At 46.5% G+C, this 24,276-nt stretch overlaps 1 protein-coding gene across 2 annotated transcripts; it reads left to right on the forward strand.

Moving 5' to 3' along the window:
* Positions 1-913: 913 nt before the first annotated feature.
* Positions 914-24,276, forward strand: LOC106575516 (ubiquitin carboxyl-terminal hydrolase 9X). Of its 2 annotated transcripts, none has more exons than XM_045699039.2 (42): positions 914-1,123; positions 4,375-4,638; positions 5,180-5,417; positions 5,529-5,641; positions 5,839-6,057; positions 6,183-6,298; positions 6,369-6,620; positions 6,990-7,128; positions 7,382-7,534; positions 7,761-8,072; positions 8,264-8,400; positions 8,545-8,769; positions 8,927-9,040; positions 9,236-9,464; positions 9,669-9,976; positions 10,110-10,350; positions 10,534-10,683; positions 10,777-10,897; positions 11,062-11,192; positions 11,296-11,574; positions 11,806-11,931; positions 12,023-12,181; positions 12,312-12,478; positions 12,758-12,866; positions 13,093-13,239; positions 13,382-13,528; positions 13,666-13,873; positions 14,536-14,756; positions 15,008-15,204; positions 15,354-15,527; positions 16,434-16,575; positions 16,716-16,919; positions 17,096-17,572; positions 17,762-18,030; positions 18,144-18,369; positions 20,048-20,177; positions 20,271-20,456; positions 20,678-20,898; positions 20,979-21,224; positions 21,413-21,634; positions 21,736-21,837; positions 21,932-24,276. In XM_045699039.2, the coding sequence occupies exons 2-42, from the start codon at positions 4,540-4,542 to the stop codon at positions 22,091-22,093; spliced, it is 7,818 nt and encodes a 2,605-aa protein (XP_045554995.2). In that variant the 5' UTR covers positions 914-1,123; positions 4,375-4,539; the 3' UTR covers positions 22,094-24,276. The 2 variants fall into 2 exon arrangements, with proteins under 2 accessions (XP_045554995.2, XP_045554996.2); XM_045699040.2 differs by having other exon boundaries at positions 21,413-21,625.

The raw sequence follows: 24,276 nt of genomic DNA on the forward strand, positions 1-24,276 counted from the left end.
GTCAACATTGGAGTAGTTGGCCAGAACCGTGGGCAGGAGGGACTTGATGTCATGGACACAGGCTCCTGGCTGACAGTGGACCTTGGTCGGTCCACAGATCTTCGCTGATAGATGAAGAGTGGCCAGGTGCCCTTCTTTGCGAGGCATAGGAAAACTTCCCTGGTCTTTGTGGTTGAATCTGTGTTTAAAATTCAATGCTTGACTGAGGGACCTAACAGATAATTGTATGTTTTATTTAACTAGGCAAGTCAGTTAAGAACAAATTCTTATTTACAATGATGGCCTACACCAGTGTCTGTAGTGACACCTCTAGCACTGAGATGCAGTGTCTTAAAAATCATGTTAAACAATATTATTACACACAGAGTAAGTCCATCCAAGTTATTATGTGACTTGTTAAGCACATTTTTACTCCTGAAATTATTTAGGCTTGCCATAACAAAGATGTTGAATACTTATTAACTCAAGACATTTCAGCTTTTAAATTGTATTAATTTGTAGAAATTTCTAAAAACATAATTCCACGTGGACATTATTGGGTATTGTGTGTATGCCAGTGACACAAAATCTCAATTGAATACATTTTAAATTCAGGCTGTAACACAACAAAATTTGGGAAAAGTCAAGGGGTGTGAATACTTTCTGAAGGCACCTTTTTGACAAACTAAATGTGAAGTGAACTATCACATTAATTGTAAAACGTTACCTTAATGGGCTTGTTCGACATTGGCGCTGACAGTGCAGGCGACTACCGACTGACTGATCTACAAGGAACATTACATCGTAAATAACTGCTCATTATTATTTGTAGATCACTCAGCAAGTCACAATTTACCCATGGTACATGACGGTTTTGATCCTCTCGAACACGCCCTCCGTCAGCTGCGCCTTACCACGGACTGGCTGGAAAAACTGTGCTAGACTACAGTACAGGGGGGGTTGATGGTGACGCAGGAAAAACACCCAAGTGCAGACAAAAAAATAAGGAAGAGAGATCATATTAGCAGATCTGGATGCATGCATGAAAATATTATGTAACACACGTTGACACTTAGCGAAACCCAGAATAGAAAGATTTATAGACAGGATAAGTCAACTCAAGGAAGTTGCATCAAATTTTGGGGTAAGTAACATTGGGTAGCTAGCAACAATGGTGCTAACTGGCTAGTATAGCTAGATAACATTTCTGAGTAATCATTAACAATGAAACGTTATAGCTGTCTAGCTACAAGGTGTAACGTTACACATATGCTTTTCATTGGATAAAGAGGAGAGAGTAATAGTAAGCAAGGTGCCTGACATCGACAGAATGAATGCTGAAATGCCGGTTTGTTTCTGTATGTAACGTTGGCTAGTTAAGTTAGCTATTATTTTTGTCTGTGGCAAAATGGCTGACGTTTCCCATACCAACCTGTTAATTGTTTGGATTTTGAAATATAACGGTTTCCACATAGCTAGTTCAAGGTCAGTCTCAACCAGACAAGATGTTGGCTAACTTCTTGGAATAGTGGTGTTGACAGATATTGGCTGGTGTTTGATCAACAACCTACCAATGCACACAGACTGTTGATTGTTGTGGCCCCGGCGGCAGTGGAGGCAGCGCCATTAGCTAACGTTAACTAGCTAGCACGTTAGCGCTACTACCGATGTTGAGTAAGGAGGAGGCCCTTACAATGCTTGTCAGTAGCTAGCTAACGTTACGGGCCTTGTCTAACGTTATGCATTAGTTATCGTCCAGACTCCTGTTGTAATAAATAAGTTATTTTTCACATTAATTAACCGTGTTCCAGGCAGTGTTTGCAGGCTGGTTATTTGCGCATTGTTTGAAATATTTGGCTAATGCTACGCAATATAGCAAGTGTAGTTAGCTACGTTAGATAGTTGTTGGCTGATGCTGGCTAGTTAGCGGTCTCTCATATCTAGAATACATCATACAATGTGACAGTGACACTTATTGAGATTGAGTTGTTTGCTGTAACTAAATCAAGTTTTCCTTATACTCCATTCCCCAAATAACTTGATTTAATTAGTTAGCTGCACAATGTTAGTCAATGACGTGTCCTCACAGAAAGAGGTTCTGGTGAGGATAGCGGATCGTGACAAGAATGATTAGCAAGCCTAGGACCATGTACATTTTTATTCACACACATCATGCAAGCAACCTTTTCATTTGTCGTTGCATAATGTTTTCCTTTGTGCCAAGCTCCTTGTAAACCAACGGCTGTCACAAGAAATGTCCGAATGTCTTGACATGTCTGTCTGCATCAGACTGTCTCCCAAAACGGAAACTGAAGGTGTAGCCAAGGGTAGTCTTGAAAAGCCGACCCAAGTTGCCTCTGCCTAGTGTCGTTTTTGAGACTAGCCAAGGTGGGGGCTGGCATTGGATCTATTGACAAAGATTAGATTTGTTATTTGCAAGCAAGGCATTGTAAATATATTTTTAGGCCTGGTAATATACTTACTCTGTGCATTTCCAGATACAAATGACTTAATTCCACCTGAAAGTTCTGTGTTTCCTCAGTCTTGACCTAGCTATGCTCACTTCAAGTTTTATTCCAGTCAGCAGAACAAAGCCTTGACCATGATGACCTGAATACTTGTCGCATACTAGTTGTGTATACACACTGCCATGGCTGCTGTGCCAGCTGGAATTACTATATTTTCAGCATGCTGAAAACCAGTTTCTCAACCCCCAGTTTATGGTTAGAACACAAATGTGGAATGTCCGTCCGGGGTGCTGAGGAGAGGGTTGGAGAAACCCTGGTTTATGGCCCGGTCAGGTGCTTTCTCAAGACTCAAGGTTTCCTTTCATCTGATTGGTTCCTCAACCATTCTTGCTCCTTGGGTCATTGATTCTGATTGGCTTGTTAACTTCCATTCACACTGTAGCTGTCAGCTGTAGGCTACTCCTGCCTGCTTGCCTGATGATGCTTGAGGTAGAAGTCGGCCCAAACCACAGATCTAGGATCAGATTCCCCTTCCCTAATTCTAACCTCTTCCATTAGATGGAAGCAGATACATCTGAAGACGGGAAACTGAAGACAGCCAATAATAAACCTGTAAACTGAGCCCAGAGGATCGTAACTCAGCTGGAGACTGTCTTAATGTGTCTCAAGACTTCCAGTGTCTCACAGCTAGACACACAGACCTTTCCTACCCAGAAACCCTAGCCCCTAATCTTAATGTTACCTCATAGGCACTTGAGTGGATTGAAGGAGCCTCAGGCCCTAAACCTGTTGTAAGGCTATCTCTTCCATCCTGACTCATACTGATTTAAGATGTTTTGCTTTGGCACTCTGCTGTTGTGTAAGGTCAATATTCTACACAAACTCACTTATGTTATAGTGCAGTGTTTCCCAACTCCAGTCCTCCAGTACCCCCCAACATCACACATTTATCTTGTAGCCCTGGACAAAAAACCCTGATTCAACTCATTGAGGGCTTGATGATTAGTTGACAAGTTGAATCAGGTGTGCTTGTCTGGGGCTCCAACAAAAATGTGTGCTGTTGGTGATACTGGAGGATGGGAGTTGGGAAACACTGTTACAGTACTGGGACATGTTGTTGGACTACCACAACTTTATGTCAGTGGCACTGACAGCCAAGCATAGATGGCCTGTTTTCAATCCAATATGCTATTATTAATCATTTTGGGCAATACATTGTTTGTCAGTAAGCGCACAATGGCCTGTTCTTGTTTAGTTATTGTATTAGGCTTGGCTAATATAGCCAGGTGATATCTTGAAACCTCAATATCTCATGCATGTCTTGCTGTAGTGAGATGTGAGTCACCTAGGAGCTGCAGTTTGTTGGGGTAGGGTTAGGGTAGGGTCATGTTCTGTCTGACCAATCAACAGTTTGTCAGTAGCTGTCTACTGTCTTGCACAGTCTAGATATCTCTGAACCAGTTCGACAGAGACTATTAATAGGACAGTGTGGCGTATGGTTGATAGTCCTGTGCTGTCTGCAGCTAAACTGGAAATAGGAGAGATGATGGGGGGGTTCTGTCTGTCTGTCGGTATTGGGGCTAGAGTGTGTGTGTGTGTCTGTAATAATTCCACCCTGTTGTCAAGCATGCGTATTTAGCATTTTAATGTCTAGACCCAGATAGTGGCAGAGCGAGAGTCATTTGAATTGGTCTTACTTAGTTGAAGACTCCTGTCTTGCAAACATACTGTGGAATCATGGCCTTTGGATGCACCTGTGTTGTTTCTCAGCTATTTTAACACCTCAACAGTGGTCTGAAGTTGACCATGTGATGCTCACTAGATTGTACACAGATTAGCTGAAATGCACATGCCTCAGTCCCAAATGCATGGGGAAAATGGGACATCAACCATTCTAAATCTCTCCCCCCCTGTCTCTGTCCCACAGGTTCTGCAATGGTCTCTGCAACCCTCCCTGAGCCTCAGCAGCCGGAGCGTTCCCTCTCAGCCGGCCTCCGGTTCTCCTTCCCTACCCAGGCGCAGGCAGTGATTCCCCCCCAGGCCAGGGCCTCCTAAAGCGGACAAGACTGCCAAGATCTGCCCCGTGTCAATCATGACGGTCACCACCCGTGGCTCCCCCGTGGGGGGCAATGATAGCCAGGGCCAGGCACCCGCTGATTCTCAGAGCCAGCCCCCACCCACACAGGCCCAGGTGAGTGAGGGGGTGACGTGTGTCTCTGTGGATAGTTCCCCAATTATCAGTGAACAAGGTTACCCGCATATCAGCTGTATGTCTGCGTGAAGTTCACTGACTAATATGGAGCGATCTGCAATGCCATATGCTATCGTACTTACTTACTTAGGCCCATCGCCACATGAGGAGCATAGGACAGTAGTAGGAGTTCATCTTTAGTATGAAACGGCATGAGTGATGTTGAGGCCACAGCTGGCTGCTCTCCAATGAGAGAAGCTCTTTGTAATTTAAAAGTGTTTCTGAGCTGTGGACAGGATCACTGATGTAAGTCTAATTACTGTCACATAATTGAATAAGCTTTATTTATAATCTGATGTTTTTTTTAAAAATGAATTTAGTCCCTCATGCTCTATGAATTGTGTTTGTTTGACTTTGGGCTTCCTGTGAAGTTCCAGGGCTAATTACCTACCTTCCCCACTGTGTGTGTTCCCGACTAGCGTTCATCTCTTTTAATCAGCGTCTGTAGTATGTTTGGTATTAATGTGTGTGCGCGTTGCAGATGGTGTCCCCCAACCCGTCGTCCACGGAGCCGTCTCCTGTGAGCCCACCGGCGGCGGAGGAGGAGCAGGGCCAAGGAGACTCTGCCCCTGCTCTGGAGGAGGAGGAGCCTGCCTTCCCTCACACTGACCTGGCCAAGCTGGACGACATGATCAACAGGCCCCGATGGGTAGTCCCAGTCCTGCCAAAGGGGGAATTAGAAGTTCTACTTGAAGCTGCTATAGACTTATGTAAAAAAGGTGTGTCCATCATCGTATACAATATACATCCATATAGGACAACATCTTTTTCATTTGTCTTATATTGATCTCTCTTTGTTTTCTGCCTTTAATCGTTGCCTCTTTCTGCAGGGCTTGATGTGAAGTGTGAGGCGTGCCAGAGGTTTTTCAGGGACGGCCTGACCATCTCCTTCACTAAGATCCTCACAGACGAGGCTGTCAGCGGGTGGAAGTTTGAGATCCATGTAAGGGCCTCGTGTGTGTGTGTGTGTGTGTGTGTGTGTGTGTGTGTGTGTGTGTGTGTGTGTGTGTGTGTGTGTGTGTGTGTGTGTGTGTGTGTGTGTGTGTGTGTGTGTGTGTGTGTGTGTGTGTGTGTGTGTGTGTGCGCGCGCACACTAGCACTTCCTGTTTGAACTACAGCTGATTGTCCTTCCCTCCACAGAGGTGTATCATCACCAACACACACCGGCTGGTGGAGCTGTGTGTGACCAAGCTCCCTCAGGACTGGTTCCCCTTACTGGAGCTACTGGCCACAGCCACCAACCCCCACTGCAAGTTCCACATCTACAACGGCACGCGGCCCTCTGAGACCATCCCCGCCGGGGCCACGCTGGCCGATGACGAGCTCTTCGCCCGCTCACCCGACCCTCGCTCACCCAAGGTAGGCCCCAACTCACCCTCGCTCACTCAGGATTCCTCGCTTGATAAAGTACATCCAAGTTTTCAACATGAATAAAGCTGTCGTCAGTGATTGGTCATTCATTATTCTCTCTCGATCTCTCTCAGGGCTGGTTGGTGGACCTGATTAATAAGTTTGGCACACTGAACGGGTTTCAGACTCTACACGACCGCTTCATGAGCGGACAGGCACTCAACGTACAGATCATCGCTGCCCTCATCAAGTATGTTAATGCAGATGGACCAATGTAAGGGACGTGTGAGTGTCCTAACCCGTGTATGTCTTCCCTCCAGGCCGTTCGGCCAGTGCTACGAGTTCCTGACCTTGCACACAGTGAAGAAGTACTTCCTGCCAGTGATCGAGATGGTTCCTCAGTTCCTGGAGAACCTGACGGACGAGGAGCTGAAGAAGGAGGCCAAGAACGAGGCCAAGAACGATGCCCTGTCCATGATCATCAAGTCCCTGAAGAACCTGTCCTCCAGGGTGCCCGGTCAGGAGGAGACCGTCAAGAACTTGGAGATATTTAGGTTGAAAATGATCCTACGGTGAGATTCCTTCAGTTCTTTTCTTTTTAGGTTGTTATTGTACAGAATGAAAATGTTCACATTGGGGTTTGAGCACCACGTATGATGAGTGTTTTGGCCAGTCAGCTGCTGTTTTATTATTAAGGGAAAACTCCACCCAAAAACTAAGTTTTGATATTTCTTTCATTAGTCCATTGTTGACTTAGTCCCAAACTTGATTGCTCTGACATGCAAAACATTTTTCAAGATGTATAACTTTCAAAGTACAGCTGGTATATTTCTAACGTGCAAAACATTTTGGGACAAATGAAATAAATACCAAAAGATTTTGGGTGGAATTTTCCTTTTCGATAAGATGGTTATGCTTTTAATTTGTTGATTGGTCCCCAGGTTATTGCAGATTTCCTCGTTCAACGGCAAGATGAACGCTCTGAATGAGGTCAACAAGGTCATCTCCAGCGTGTCCTACTACACGCATCGGCATGGCAACCCCGAGGAGGAGGAGTGGCTGACGGCAGAACGCATGGCGGTGAGTCACCACAGTTACTCCTTATGAATGATAATGGACTGGATTTGTATAAAGCTTTTAAACTGCTCATTAGAGCATAATAGTCAATTCCAGTTCAATTCCTGTCAGTGGAATTGGACATGGAATTTCTCCACAGGAATGCAAATGTATTTTTATTTATTTCACCTTTATTTAGCCAGGTAGGCAAGTTGAGAACAAGTTCTCATTTACAACTGCTATGCCTGATGTTTGACTTTCTCTCCCTTTCTCTCAGGAGTGGATCCAGCAGAACCACATCCTGTCCATCGTGCTGAGGGACAGCCTCCACCAGCCTCAGTACGTAGAGAAACTAGAGAAGATACTCCGCTTCGTCATCAAGGAGAAAGCCCTCACCATGCAGGACCTGGACAACATCTGGGCAGCGCAGGTACTGAATTAAACGTGTCACGGGAAAATGGGTCTCAGCAATATGGGGATGGCTCCATCTTGAATTTGAATGTACTTCCTGTTCATTGAACCTATACAGGTTATTCTCATTTGTGAAAAATATATATTTTGCAAGAGAGACCTTTTCCTTTATAAGAAGGAATGGGTAGGGGAAGGGGTTGTTTTTAGAACCATGCCGAAGTGTCTTCTGTCTGTTTCTATGTCAGGCTGGTAAGCACGAAGCTATAGTGAAGAACGTCCATGACCTTCTGGCCAAACTGGCCTGGGACTTCTCTCCAGAGCAGCTCGACCATCTCTTTGATTGCTTCAAGGAGAGTTGGACGAATGCGAGTAAGAAGCAGCGTGAGAAGCTGCTGGAGCTGATCCGTCGTCTGGCGGAGGACGATAAGGATGGAGTGATGGCCCACAAGGTGCTCAACCTGCTGTGGAACCTGGCTCACAGTGACGACGTCCCCGTGGACATCATGGACCAGGCCCTCAGTGCACACATCAAGATACTGGACTACAGCTGCTCTCAGGTAAAACTACAGTTACTGCTACTGGGTTGTATTCATTAGGCACCAAACGGAAGAAAACAAACTGAAACTGGGACGTTCTACCTGAACTTGTCAAATGAGAATCTCTTGTTTTGTTTTCTGTTGCAAAATGTTTTGCTACGATGGTCCCTAATGACTAGGACCCTGCTCTGTGCTTCTGTGTGTTCCAACAGGACAGAGACACCCAGAAGATCCAGTGGATAGACCGCTTCATCGAGGAGCTGCGCACCAACGACAAGTGGGTCATACCAGCCCTGAAGCAGATCAGAGAGATCTGCAGCCTGTTTGGGGAAGCTCCTCAGAACCTCAGGTAACGAAAGACCCTCCACCTCCCTGTCTCTCTCCCTTTCTCTCTCGCTCTCGTCTCATCTCTTTTTCCCGTTGAGTCAAAGCTTGTGATGAAATATTACATTTCTCTCCTTCCCTTTCCTCTCCCTCTCTCTTCCCCATACAGTCAGACCCAGAGGAGTCCTCATGTGTTCTATCGTCATGACCTGATCAACCAGCTGCAGCACAACCATGCCCTGGTCACTCTGGTGGCTGAGAACCTGTCTGCCTACATGGAGACCATGAGACCCTTCTCCAAAGCTGAACATGCAGACTTTGACCCTCAGACGGTCAGAGTGGGAAGTCGCTACAGTCATGTTCAGGAGGTCCAGGAGAGGCTCAACTTCCTGAGGTAAGGCAGGCGGCTGACTCCAGGCATCTCGGGATGAAATCAATGAACCTTGACTGCTTTTCTGGGCAGCAAGACATTTCTCAGTCTGTGGGAATGAAAGTGGCCATTCTGAGTCCTCTGTTAGTGTCTAACTGCTTTGAACCATCTTGTTCTCCAGGTTCCTGTTGAAGGACGGACAGTTGTGGCTATGTGCTCCTCAGGCCAAGCAGATCTGGAGGTGTCTGGCTGAGAGCGCCGTCTTCCTGTGTGACCGGGAGGCGTGCTTCAAATGGTACGTACACATTTGTTTCGACCAGTCTTTGATGTATATTAAATATGATTTCCCTTTTTAATTATTCCAGGTTAGTTCAACTCAAATGTTATTGGTAGCACTTCACTTAAAGCCTGCTGGGTTCATACTTTATAATTTGTTACAAGCAAGTATGAGCCTTTTATAATGTCTTCATACTGTCTTTTCCAACTCTAGGTACTCTAAGCTAATGGGAGATGAGCCAGACCTGGACCCGGACATCAACAAGGACTTCTTTGAGAACAATGTTCTGCAGCTGGACCCGTCACTGCTCACGGAGAATGGCATGAAGTGCTTCGAGAGGTTCTTCAAGGCCGTCAACTGCCGCGAGGGCAAACTGGTGGCCAAACGCAGGGCCTACATGATGGATGACCTGGAACTCATAGGACTGGACTACCTCTGGAGGGTGAGTGTTAAAAAGCTTATCAATGTTATAAAACTTTCTGAACATACTGTAAAACCTGGAGTTCAAAGGACTGGACTACCTTGGGAGGCATTTGAGTTAAAACTCCTCTTATCGCTGTTATAAGCTTTTATAGACAACAATCTGGTTCCTGGATTAACCCTGGAGGGGGAGAGTTCACAAAACAGCTTTGCATTGTTCTACCAGGTGGTGATCCAGGGTACTGATGACATCGCCAGCCGAGCCATCGACCTGCTGAAGGAGATCTACACCAACCTGGGGCCCAAGCTGCAGGTCAACCAGGTGGAGATCCACGAGGACTTCATCCAGTTGTGTTTTGACCGTCTGAAGGCGTCGTACGACACGCTGTGTGTCCTGGACGGGGACAAGGACAGCATCAACTGTGCCCGGCAGGAGGCCATTCGCATGGTTCGCGTGCTCACTGTGCTCAAGGAGTACATCAACGAGTGTGACAGCGACTACCACGAGGAGAGGTCCATACTGCCCATGTCCAGGTAGGAGAGAGGCGCACGCTCACACACGGACTCACACCAACACACACTTGTGAAAGCGAGGTTCAACTTAGTTTGTCAGTCTCAGCGACAACATTTTGACTGACCAATCCCTCTGTTCCTTTCTCTCTCTCAGGGCGTTCCGGGGGAAGCACATCACGTTGATCGTGCGTTTCCCTAACCAGGGTCGTCAGGTGGATGACCTGGACATCTGGTCTCACACCAATGACACCATCGGCTCGGTGCGCCGCGGCATCCTCACACGCATCAAGGCCAACGCCACGCACACCAAGATAGAGCTCTTCATTGGCGGGGAGGTCGTCGACCCGGCGGATGACAGGAAGTTGATTGGACAGCTCAACCTCAAGGACAAAGCAGTGAGCTAGTCATTTCGTAATCAATGGCCCATACACTGGTTTTGAATTAGGCCTTAGTTTCGATGTGTTTAAATACAATTTTACTCCCTCCTGGAATCACTAATATACTAGGATTAGATGATGAAAGCACAGTGTATCTGTTAGCGTTTGGTTCAAATCGGTATATTTTGTGTGTGTGTGTAGTTGATCACAGCCAAGCTGACCCAGGTGAGTGCCACCGTGCCCTCCAGTCCTGACAGCTCCTCGGACTCCTCCACTGGCTCGCCCAGTAACCACGGCAACCACTTCAGCGAAGGGCCCAACCCAGAGGTGGAGGGCTGCCTGCCTGGAGTGGTAAGACACACACACACACACACACACACCTTTCCTCACGTGAGAAATGTAAAATGTGTCGTCTTCTCCTGAGTAACGTCTTCCTCTCTGTAGATCATGTCTCTCCACCTGCGCTACATCTCGTTCCTGTGGCAGGTCGCAGACCTGGGCTGTACCCTCAACATGCCTCTGCTGAGAGACGGAGCCAGGCTCCTCATGAAGCTTATGCCTCCAGGTACACTGTCTTTCTCTCTCACGCTCTCTTTCTCGTTATAGCTTGCTGTCTTTCTGTGGCTCCGAAACAGCATCTCTCATCCTTCCTCTGCGTCTCTCTCTCTCTTACTGTGGTTTGAAATGATTTGTCCTGACTGACTAATGTTCTGGTTGAGCTGTGTGTAGACAACAGTACCGTGGAGAACCTGCGTGCTATCTGTCTGGATCATGCCAAGCTGGGAGAGAACAGCCTGAGCCCCACACTGGACTCCCGCTTCTTTGGCCCCTCGCCCTCACAAGTCCTTTACCTCACTGAGGTTGGTAACACACACCACTGTGTGTGGTGGTTTACGTGATCAATTCATTACCCCTTACACTCTTCACATCCTCCTGCCACGATTGATTGGATTGATTCCCCAGGTGGTGTATGCGTTGCTGATGCCGGCCAGCGGCACCCTCGGCGAGGACGCCAGCGACTTCCAGTACAACTTCCTGAAGAGCGGCGGCCTCCCGCTCGTACTGAGCATGCTCACCAGGAACAACTTCCTGCCGTCGGCCGACATGGAGACGCGGCGGGGGGCGTACCTCAATGCCCTGAAGATCGCCAAGCTGCTGCTGACCGCCGTGGGGTTCGGACACGTCAAAGCTGTGGCCGAGGCCTGCCAGCCCGTAGTGGAGGGGACCAGCCCCGCATCACCAGTAAATAACGCTATTGTGTTGCCGTTATATTACCTCTGTAAATACGGGGAAAACCTTGTATTACTACAGCTTAGATGAGTGCAGAACAATGAGAGTAGCAGGACCCTTGTTAACCAGACCCCGAATGGACAGACCATGATCACCCCAAACATACCTTCACTGTGCATTTGAATGAGCTTGAATATGACTGGTGTTCTTAATCCACAGTCTTCTGTTTTTGTTCCTCTCCAGATCAACCAGGCGACCCACGACCAGGCCCTGGTCCTCCAGAGTGCTCTACAGAATATCCCCAACCCCGCCTCTGAGTGCATGCTCCGCAACGTGGCCATACGACTGGCCCAACAGATCTCTGACGAGGTGAGACGAGTGCTTACACATGCGTTCAACCGGGTAACAACGGCTAGTCAAGAAGAGTAAGACCGTAAACGTCTGCTCAATGTTTTGGCAGTCTCTGCCCCCGAACTCCCAGAACTTCTTCCAAGCGTCCAAGTACATCCCAGACCTCTGTGTAATCCGGGCGGTGCAGAAGATCGTGTGGGCTTCAGGCTGTGGCACGGTACAGCTGGTCTTCAGCTCTAATGAAGAGATCAGTCAGATCTATGAGAAGGTAAAACCCTTTTTAAACTATGAAGGTGTGTGCTTGGTATTTTAGGTGTGTATTGCAGACTTCTCGGGGTTTGTATGGAGAGTTTCTGTGTCTTCTATAAACTCACAGCCGTGTGTGTTCACCTCTACAGACGAACGCGGGTAAGGAGCCGGACGGGGAGGATGAGATGGTGTGCTGTGAGGCGCTGGAGATCATGACCCTGTGTTTTGCCCTGCTGCCCACCGCTCTGGACACGCTCAGTAAGGAGAAGGCCTGGCAGACTTACATCATAGACCTGCTACTGCACTGCCACAGCAAGTATGTCTGCATCTGGCTGTTAATCTATGTCTGTGTTGTGGATCCGTTCATTCAGGGCATTTCCTGGACACAGACTAATCCTGGACTGAAAAGCATTTTCAATGGATTCTCCATTGAGTTTAGTATAGGACTAGGTTTAATCTGTGTCGGGGAAACTGCCCCTTGGTGTTCGAACTTAATCTCACAAAAACAAGCCAATATAAAACTGTCATCAGACGACGTCAAAAGCACCTTTTGACAGCGAAATGAACCTGTTGTCATCTTCCTGTCTGTCCCCAGGTCAGTTCGTCAGATGGCTCAGGAGCAGTTCTTCCTCATGGCCACTAGGTGCTGTATGGGACACAGACCCCTCCTCTTCTTCATCACCCTCCTCTTCACCGTCTTAGGGGTGAGTATCCTTCCATCTCCCATCTCTTCGCTCTCCCCTACTGACACAATAGTCACTCTTCAGCTCTGGGTAGAAGTTGCCCTTAAGGACAGACCTAGGATCAGTTTACCATCTCTCAATCCCAGCCTTCATCATTAGAGGAGGAAATGTAACACACTGAAACGCTTCACCCCACTCCATTGGGACCCTTTGTTGTTGTAACACATATCCTTCCTCTCTCCTCCAGAGCACGGCAAAGGAGAGGGCGAAGCACGCAGGGGACTACTTTACGCTGCTGAGGCACCTGCTGAACTACGCCTACAACAGCAACATCAACCTGCCCAACGCTGAGGCGCTGCTCAACAACGAGATCGACTGGCTCAAGAAGATCAGGGTATTGGACAAGAGAAGTCTTTTCATTGTTATAAAATGAAATGCAGTTTAATATGGTGTAGTTGTAGAGAAGACCTAATATGGGCTTTCATATCTCTCATAAATATTACCTCTAAATGGCAGTTTGGTGTTTTTACCATTAGGATGAGGTGAAGCGGACAGGAGAGACGGGGGTGGAGGAGACCATTCTAGAAGGTCACCTGGGGGTCACCAAGGAGCTGCTGGCCTTCCAGACACCAGAGAAGAAGTACTACATTGGCTGTGAGAAGGGCGGGGCCAACCTCATAAAGGTGGGTCATTATGATGTTTATGAAATCCAGTATGTTTGCCAAATAGTCCCCTCAATATAGTCACAGGACAAACCACCATAGGATGATGCTTTGAATGGGAATGTCCATTCTGCTAATTCACCCCACTCTTTCTCCAGGAGTTGATAGATGACTTCATCTTCCCGGCGTCTAACGTGTACCTGCAGTACATGAAGAGTGGGGAGTTCCCTACGGAGCAGGCCATCCCTGTCTGTAGCAGCCCCGCCTCCATCAACGCCGGCTTCGAGTTGCTGGTCGCTCTGCCGGTTGGCTGTGTCCGGAACCTCAAGCAGATCGTTGATACACTCACTGATATGTACTACCTAGGTACACCAACTATACACTCATAGATATGTACTACCTAGGTACACCAACTATACACTCATAGATATGTACTACCTAGGTACACCAACTATACACTCATAGATATGTACTACCTAGGTACACCAACTATACACTCATAGATATGTACTACCTAGGTACACCAACTATACACTCATAGATATGTACTACCTAGGTACACCCAACTATACACTCACTGATATGTACTACCTAGGTACACCAACTATACACTCACTGATATGTACTACCTAGGTACACCAACTATACACTCACTGATATGTACTACCTAGGTACACCAACTATACACTCATAGATATGTACTACCTAGGTACACCAACAATACACTCATAGATATGTACTACCTAGGTACACCAACTATACACTCACAGATATGTACTACCTAGGTACACCCAACTATACACTCATAGATATGTACTACCTAGGTACACCAACTATACACTCACAGACATGTACTACATAGTCACTTAATCTGAAATTCCTAATGATTATTTTTCTCACATATTCCTCTATCTATACTGGTAAATTGTACCTCTCCTCAATGAATTATAAATGTTTTTCTGATATTCATTGTTGTGTTGGTCATATATGTGGAATGGATAAACGTTGAACACCTCCCTGTCTCTCAGGTTGTGAGGCTCTGACAGAGTGGGAATACCTCCCCCCAGTGGGGCCACGGCCCACCAAAGGCTTTGTGGGGCTGAAGAACGCGGGGGCCACCTGCTACATGAACTCGGTCATCCAGCAGCTCTACATGATCCCGCCCATCCGTAACGGCGTCCTGGCCGTGGAGGGCACCGGCACTGACGTGGACGATGAACTGTCCGGGGACGAGAAGCAGGAGAACGAGGTGACTGGACTGACTGGGAATCAATCGAAACTGTATTCACTCTTCAGATTGAATAATTGCAAAATGACTTGCTTAAAGCTACAATCTGAGATGCTTTTTATGGCAGCCCCATCCCTTGGTATAGAGCTAAGGGACTAGGGAAATGAAATCCCTCATATTACCGAGTGTTTACGGATGTTGTGTAGAGGAACCAAGATGTAGATTTTGAACTTAAATAATCAGTCCGGGGGATTGTTACTTTCCCTCCTCAGACTAATGCCGACGGAACGGCGCGGGACGAGGTGTTCGCCTACCAACACCAGTTTGACGACAAGCCCTCGCTGAGTAAGTCGGAGGACAGGAAGGAGTACAACATCGGGGTGCTACGCCACCTACAGGTCATCTTTGGTCACCTGGCCTCCTCCCGACTGCAGTACTACGTACCCCGAGGCTTCTGGAAACAGTTCAGGTGAGCTAGCGATAGCAGGCTGAGGTAAAACAATGTAATGTCAAGGAATGTAGTTAAATGCAGATTACAAGCTGTTTATTTTTAAAGTAATTTTAACACAAACGGTCTTGGGAGACTAAGAGCTATCTCTATCGATCTCTCTCCTGTAGGTTATGGGGTGAGCCGGTGAATCTGCGAGAGCAGCATGATGCCCTGGAGTTCTTCAACTCTTTAGTGGACAGTCTGGACGAGGCTCTGAAGGCCATGGGCCACCCCTCCATGCTCAGCAAGGTGCTGGGAGGCTCCTTTGCCGACCAGAAAATCTGCCGTGACTGCCCACACAGGTGAGTGATTTTCATCCATTTACTAACACTGGAGGAACCAAATGAACGACCCCTCATCCTCCAGATTTTTTTTAATGCGAATATTCTAAAACCCGCATAAAGAAAATATGTGCATTTTCCCACCAGTGGTGTATTTCTACCAAATGGACTTGTTTTGGATCAAATTAGTGTGTGATGACGTAGTGCACACAAAATGTACTTTTCCGCATAACTTCTCATGTACCGAATAAAAATCTAAAGTTCAATATGTTTCCATCGCTTTTTAAACTACTGATAGTTTTGTCACAAAAACTGTTGTGTTAAGTAGACAATGTGCCTACTCTGGTCTTGACATTTGCGCTCTAGCTAACAGCTCTGAGTCAGTGTGGGTAGGCTAGTCTACATGATGACATTATTCTGGATAAGAGAGATAAGTTTTTATTTATTTGTCAAACAGCAGTCATGTATTGATCATCATGTCACCAGAATAAGACCCACGTTATTTATTGGAAAGGAGCGTCAAGCTCATCACTTTTAATCTGTAGCCTAATAAACTGCATGGTTTCCTGAACCGTAGTGGGAGGACCCACACTGTCATCGCATGGCTCCAAGTTTACTTCCGTATGATGATTATTATATAAATCTTTGCGCATAAAAGCATTTCCACCGCCATTTCTCGCATAATCCATTTTTAACAAAGATCCCACCACGTTGAGCGAACAAATCATCTGTATCGCCATTTATAAAATTGTACTGAAACTAGCTGTCGTGATAATTTTTTACATTTTTATGTGTGTGTGTGTATATATACGGTATGACTAATCTCAGAAATGTGGTTAGTGACACAAAATGGCACCACATAGTTCAGTTACCCTATCACAGGCATGAAATATAATAAGGGAAACTGTTCCACCATCTTGTTCCCAGGTATGAGTGTGAGGAGTCATTCACCACGTTGAACGTGGACATCAGGAACCACCAGAACCTGCTGGACTCTATGGAGCAGTATGTCAAAGGAGACCTGCTGGAGGGAGCCAACGCATACCACTGTGAGAAGTGTAACAAGAAGGTACCTCACTCTTCTCCTGTCCTTCATCATTCCTGTTGACTACTCAGTCCTTTGTTTTCATTCCATTGCAAAATAGCAGTGTCGATATGGATAGATACTTTAGGATGACATTTCTTACTGTTTTGTTTTATCCACTACAGGTGGACACGGTGAAGCGTCTGCTGATAAAGAAGCTTCCTCCAGTGCTGGCCATCCAGCTGAAGAGGTTTGACTACGACTGGGAGAGGGAGTGTGCCATCAAGTTCAACGACTACTTTGAGTTCCCCAGGGAGCTGGACATGGAGCCCTACACTGTGGCCGGGGTGGCCAAGCTGGAGGGAGACGACGGAAACCCGGAGAGCCAGGTAGATGACTTTGATTTGTGTATTAGAGCTCTATAAATGTTTCACAAAGTTCTAAACAGAAGCCATGGCCTGAACCCCGAAAGAGTAAACAGAAGCAGCATTGGCAAGGAAACTCATCATTAGTCGATTCATCATTAGTCCAAACATTCTCTACTCCCTCCTCCTTTCCCTCTCAGATGATCATGCAGAACGAACCATCGGAACCCGACCCACCAGGCTGCAGTTCTAAGTACCGCCTGGTGGGGGTGCTGGTGCATTCGGGCCAGGCCAGCGGTGGCCACTACTACTCCTATATCAGCCAGCGAGACGGCGGTGCCGGCGGTAGCGGTGCCGGCGGTAGCGGTGCCGGCGGTAGCGCCGACAGCGGGCAGAAGGAGAGCTGGTACAAGTTTGACGACGGCGACGTGACAGAGTGCAAGATGGACGACGACGAGGAGATGAAGAGCCAGTGCTTCGGGGGGGAGTACATGGGAGAGGTGTTTGACCACATGATGAAGAAGATGTCCTACAGGAGGCAGAAGAGATGGTGGAACGCCTACATCCTGTTCTATGAGAGGATGGATGCGGCAGGGGGAGGGGCCGCAGTGGAGGCAGACGGAGAGCTGGCCAGGTGCATCTCAGAGCTGACTGTGTCTCCCACTACACCACGACAGGTGGGGATCCGGACTGTGTGTGTGTGTGTGTGTGTGTGTGTGTGTGTGTGTGTGTGTGTGTGTGTGTGTGTGTGTGTGTGTGTGTGTGTGTGATAAAGTGCAGAGGCGAGAACCTGTGGGTGTGAATGAGTCTGTGTATAATGATGTAATGCTCATAACCGTACTAATGAATTCCCCCTCCTCTCCCAGGTGACGATGCCGGGGGCCATTGAATGCAGTGTGAGGAAGCAGAACGTCCAGTTCATGCACAGCCGCATGCAGTACAGCTTGGAGTACTTCCAGTTCGTCAAGAAGCTGCTGACCTGCAACAGCGTCTACCTCAACCCTCCCCCAGGTCAGGACCACCTGCTGCCAGAGGCAGAGGAGATAGCCATGATCAGCATCCAGCTAGCAGCTAGGTTCCTCTTCAGCACCGGGTTCCACACCAAGAAAGTAGTCCGGGGGCCCGCCGGTGACTGGTGAGTGGGTTGTCTGTGAGAGGGAGAAAATGTGTGCTTTCTTTATATTGCAAGACAGCCTTGTAACTCTCTTTCCCTCGTCCCTCTTTCGGTCTACTCTCCCTCTCTCTCAGGTATGACGCCCTTTGCATCCTGCTACGCCACAGTAAGAACGTCCGCTGCTGGTTTGCCCACAATGTTCTGTTTGCGTACCCCACGCGCTTCTCTGAGTACCTGCTGGAGTGTCCCAGTGCCGAGGTCCGGGGGGCCTTCGCCAAACTCATCGTCTTCATCGCCCACTTCTCCCTGGCGGACGGGCCATGCCCCGCCCCCGCCAGCTCCCCTGAGGGGTCCACACAGGTACGGAGGGAGAAAAGGGGGGAGGGAGGGAGATAAAGGGGGAGTGAGAGATGGAGGGAAAGAGTAGAGAAGGTGTGTGTGTGGTGTGATGTAATACTAATGACCATACTTGGTATTCACATCTCAAAAAATATAAATGAACTTACCACAATCAATTTCAATAGAAAGTTAGCAAAAATAGATAAGATTCTGCAACCACGTAGAGGTAAATACTTGTCTATTTATGGAAAAATCACATTGATTAACTCTTTGGTCCTATCACGGTTTACTTACTTACTAATGGCACTGCCTACTCCAGACGACTCGTTTAAAAAAATCATATGAGCAAAAAATATTTAATTTTATTTGGAATGCTAAGCCAGACAAAATGAAACGTACCTATTTATATAATGAATATCACTTTTGGGGGCTAAAATGATTAAATATTAACGCTTTAAACCTCTCAGTAAAAGCTTCACTTATACATAAGTTATACTTAAACCCAAAATGGTTCTCCAGTTGATTAAGGCTCATCCTTTGTTAAAAAATGGACTTTTTGCTTTTATTCAGATTACAAATTCTCATTTTTTTTATGAATTGAAAATGAAAGTGTTTGAAGTATTGTCCTTTGTTAAACAAGGCATACAAAGCTGGTTACAATTTCAGCTTTATCCTCCAGAAAAGATAGAACAAATGTTATGGTTAAACTCATATACTGATTATTTAAAAACATTCTTTATGTAAAAATTAAAAGAAAATGGTATTATATTTATTAATGATATTATGATTAGAATCGGAAGAGTTATGTCACATATGCGGTTATCGAAAATATATGAGAATATCTGCTCAATCCAAATTTACAACCAACTGATTGCAGCACTACCACAAAAATGGAGGAGGCGAGTGGAGAAGGTAGGGAACTTGTTTGCATGCCATATATTAAAGATACAAATTGACTGAAAGGAACTGGCATAAATAGAGAAATATACCAGTTTCATTTGAGGACAAAAATGTTGACAGCTGCGCCATACAGGATGTAAATAAATGGAAAGAGATTTTTGATGTACCGATTCCATGGTACAAAAAACGACACTTGATTCAACACTTACTGTTTTTCAATTTAAATTATTAATTTCTTGCCACCAACAGAACGCTATATATATGGGGCATACAACAGAGTCAATAGATCATTTATTCTGGAATTGCCCCAATGTAGCTTGTTTCTGGTCACAGGTTCAAGGAATGGTTAAAAAATCATAACGCGCAATTAGAATTAACCTTACAAATAGCAGTGTTGGGCAATTTGGAAAGCCGTAGTCACTAAATAATATAATACTCGTAGGAAAGGTTTTCATCTTTAGCTCACAATCTGTGGATACAATACGTTTTAGAAAGGTTAAAAATTATGTAAAACATCACAGCACAATTCAAAAATATATGGCATATTAAAACCAAATGAGGATGGTCTATGGTGATAGGTGGGATGGGCTGAGAGTGGCTGAGGGGCGGGATTAAAGAGTTTATGGTTGGTAATGTATTATTATGTGACTGCTTTATATAAAAGTCCCATGGATGCTAAATGTATGTACATATGTAGCAGAAAAGCTGCAAAAATGTTTTAAATATATTTGTCTGACGGGGGGGTGCATGGGTTAATAAAATAAAAAAATGACCTGTAACCTTTGACCTCCTGCATCAGGGCTGTGATAACCTGAGTCTGAGTGATCACCTGTTGAGGGCTGTGTTGAACCTGCTCAGGAGAGAGGTGTCGGAGCACGGCCGACACCTGCAGCAGTACTTCAACCTCTTCGTCATGTACGCCAACCTGGGTAAGACAACGTGTGTGTGTGTGCAGGAGAAACGCTTTTGGTTTGTTTCTTGCTGGAATAAAACATGGTTGCTCTTCCTCCCTCTCTCCCCAGGACTGGCAGAGAAGACCCAGTTGTTGAAGCTGAGTGTCCCTGCTACCTTCATGCTGGTGGCTCTAGACGAGGGGCCTGGCCCTCCCATAAAGTACCAGTATGCAGAACTGACCAAGCTCTACGCTGTGGTCTCCCAGCTACTGCGCTGCTGTGATGTCTCAACACGCATGCAGTCCTCCATCAATGGTATGTTTCACTCTGTCACCGCCTTGTGGTTGCTGTCTCTTCTGCTCTCCTTTCTTTCTCTCTCCTTCTCTCTATCTCTGTGTTTCATTCGTTCTCTAATGGTTCCATTCTCTCTCTCGGGTTCACTGTCTGTCATTCTCTCTCTCGCTCCTGTTTCTTTACTCTTATTTGCATTCTTAGAATAAAGCGAATAGATATAAATGTATCTCACTGTCCTCTAGGTAACCCGGCCCTGGCCAACCCGTACGGAGACGCCAACCTGACCACCCCCATCATGCCCCTGCAACAGCTGGTGTCAGAGATCCTCTTCGTTAGGACCAGCTATGTGAAGAAGATCATCGAGGACTGCAGCAACTCTGAGGAGACGGTCAAGCTGCTGCGCTTCAGCTGCTGGGAAAACCCCCAGTTCTCCTCTACCGTGCTGTCTGAGCTGCTCTGGCAGGTAAGGGGTTAACACTGATGACTCTCACTCACGCACAGCGTTTTCGTTTCCCTCACCCGTCTACCTGTCTCGACCCCTAGGTGGCGTACTCTTACACGTACGAGCTGAGGCCTTACCTGGACCTGCTGCTGCAGATACTGCTGATAGAGGATTCCTGGCAGACCCACAGGATCCACAACGTGTTGAAGGGTATACCAGACGACAGGGACGGCCTGTTTGACACCATTCAGCGCTCTAAGAACCACTACCAGAAACGGGCCTACCAGTGTATCAAGTGCATGGTGGCCCTGTTCAGCAACTGTACTGTGGCCTACCAGATACTACAGGTAAACATGACAGTAGTAGATTAGATACGATATGGTAGTCACCTCTCTCTCCTCTCTGCCTACCAGATCAGTCATTTTGGTGTTTCAGATATGTACAGTATGTTTGTGTCTGGATATCTTGAATGGTGTGTATCAGGAATAGAACTGTGTTAACATTAGAACTGTCTCTCTCTCTGTTGTGCTCCCAGAGTAACGGGGACCTGAAGCGTAAGTGGACGTGGGCGGTGGAGTGGCTGGGGGACGAGCTGGAGAGGAGGCCCTACACAGGGAACCCCCAGTACACCTACAACAACTGGTCTCCTCCCGTCCAGAGCAACGAGACCTCCAACGGGTACTTCCTGGAGCGCTCGCATTCCGCACGCATGACCCTGGCCAAGGCCTGCGAACTTTGCCCCGAGGAGGTACGGAAGGTGTGTGCACGTGGGAAGGGTGTTTGCATGTTTTGTCGGTGTGTGTGTGGTAATGTAACAGAGCTCTCCTTGGCTGATTCCATTGTCTGTATTTCTTTCAGGAGCCAGATGATCAGGAGGCAACAGAGGATCACGACTCCTCCCCTCCCGAGGACACAGCGCTGTACCCCCATAACCCTGCTCCTGCCACACAGTTTCAGCAGGTAACACACACTGTATGGCACTGCTCCAGAATTTACACAATGCTCATATTGAATGCTGACACGTCTTTCTCCCTGTTTCCATGTCTCTCTGCAGCAGAACAACCACCCCCATGCCCAGCCCTATACGGGTCCGGCTGCCCAGCACATGAACACGCCCCAGCGGCCCCCACAGAGAGCACAGGAGAGCTGGGAGAGCACCACAGAGGAGGTGGGGCCCGTGGCGCCCCCGCCCGCTGTCCAGACGGCAAAAGAGTAACAACATGACACGAGGGCAACCAACCCCCTTAACCTGCAACTCACCTCACCAAATCTCTTTGCACATTAATATCACTCAATACCTTCAAGACACCCAGTTTATTGATTGGTTGATCAAACAGTCGATTTAAGACTAGACCCAGGCCGGAGCGCTCTCTTTTCTCCAGGAGGAACAGCGTCCTCTTTGTCACCTCTGATCCTTGACTCCTGCCCTCTGGATCAGGCCAATTAAGCTCTTCAAGTGTCTCTGTTTCTATCGTAGAATTGGATTTCTATGACTTCTAGAACGTTGAGCGGGAAGAGTCTCGACCTTCTCTTTCTCTCTGCCCCATAGAGACAGGTCACTGCTGACAGAGGAAAAAAACACCCGTCTGCAGGGTTGTGTGTACAGTGTTTTTGAGAAACTTTGAGATGAAAGACAATGATGTGTGTACAGGAAGTGAAACAAAATGGTGACGGGAAGGGGTACATAGTATGTTAATGTTTTGGAATCGTTTAAACCTTCTTTCCCTCGACCTCCATCCCAACCTACAGCAATGATGCAGCAAGGCTGTCCTGGATTGGCCACTAGTATGTGACTTCAAAACTGAAAAGGAAGACCAATGTCAAATCAAATGGGGAGAAGAATAAGCTTTTCTCTCATTTTCTCTGCTTTGTAGTCAATGCATGGAGGTGAGGTTTGGCCTTTCATTGGCTGACCGGGTCTTGGTTGATGCAGTCATCTGTTCCACCACTATACTATAGTAGGTTTCAAACGTATCTCTCGCAGTGAGGACATGTTGAATAAAGAATTAAAACCAGTATCACCCTGTGTGCACCAGTTGACAATGGCAGGGTGGGTGAAGGCTTGTTTAATCTCTGCTCACTTGAAGTGAAAAGAACTCTCTGCTTCTCGGTTTTCTTACTTTTTTCCCTTCCACTTTTCGTCCTACTTGAACACAGCTACAGTCTTACAAATGTCTGTCTGTTGAGAATAACAGATGAAGCATTCTAAAGCAGGGTCATGATCTACAGTAACTGCTGGTAAACAAGCTAACTGACTCGCCCAGCGTTTCTGATTGTTCTTTTAGGATTCTATCTGCAACGAAGGTAGATGGCTGTGTTTCAGTTGGTAACATGAATGTGTGGTTTGTTGTAAATTCTTTTTTGTTTTACTGGGAGAATTGTCTGAAATTAGCAAAATCCCTGCAAAAAAAGAAGTCCTTGATATGAAGAATCGTAGGCTATTTTATTTGAATTTCCTAGATGTTTTTGCTGATTTGAAAGGAAGTAGAAAGTAATTGAAGAGGAACTTTTTGGTCCAATTCTTTTTTTTTTAAAGTACTTTGTTATTAACTGCACCAAACTGTTTTTGCTAACAGTAGTTTTGGCCATGGTGTGATTTTGAATTCCGGAGCTCCAGTTCACACTTCGAAGTTGTTGTTTTTGTCTGTACAGCAGTGTGCCCACTACCAAGAATACATGGAAAATGCAATCTTTACATTGTAGCGGTTTCATATTTCATCTATGGTACATTGTAAATACCTAATGCACGCAACAACAACAACAAAAAATCATCAAGACATACAACGTGACAGTGACGAAACAATATCTCGTTGAGTGTATTTGCCAACAGTAAATTGCATTGCCCCAAAGGACTGGGTTGAAACTGCAATGGATTAGACACAAAATGTCTGCTAAAACTGTGGCCTATACAGACAAGCTGTGGAAGAGCAAAGTGAGGAGGGAACTGGTCCCCCCCTCCCCCAAACAAAAAGCATACTGGGGAGAAAAAAGGGGCAACCCAGGAACCTCCTGAGAGGACAAGACTGTGGATGGTTCTAGATTAGAACCTAATGAGGGGGTGTGGTTAGAATGCTGTATGGACTGATGTCATCCTTCCAGGCCCTGCCCTAAAGCACTACAGGTCATCTCTTCTCTCACTTCTTCCATTATCTTTTTAGACTGCAAGGTCTTACAGATGTTTTTTGTGGTTTATTTTGGCATTTTCTTTGTGTAAAGTGTTATTTCAGGATCAGATCTGCCTTCTTATTTTGTTTGAATAATTCTAAAGTTTTTATTTTGTTTGTGAAACATGCATGGATGGTTGTTACCCCCCCCATCTGCCTTGGAGCACTCTACAAACACAACACACTGTAAAATTATACTTTAAGAAAAGGACAAATAAATGGTCTTTTGAATTAT

This window comes from Salmo salar, chromosome 17 (assembly GCF_965601325.2).
Source record: "Salmo salar chromosome 17, fSalSal1, whole genome shotgun sequence".
Classification (NCBI taxonomy): Eukaryota; Metazoa; Chordata; class Actinopteri; order Salmoniformes; family Salmonidae; genus Salmo; species Salmo salar.

Excerpts from the sequence above, each read along its gene's own strand:
- LOC106575516 (XM_045699039.2), top strand. The coding sequence starts at position 4,540 with ATGACGGTCACCACCCGTGGCTCCCCCGTGGGGGGCAATGATAGCCAG. Across the intron at positions 10,684-10,776 it reads AGGGCTGCCTGCCTGGAGTG|ATCATGTCTCTCCACCTGCG; the intron begins GTAAGACACACA and ends TCCTCTCTGTAG. Across the intron at positions 21,225-21,412 it reads TGGCCTACCAGATACTACAG|AGTAACGGGGACCTGAAGCG; the intron begins GTAAACATGACA and ends TTGTGCTCCCAG.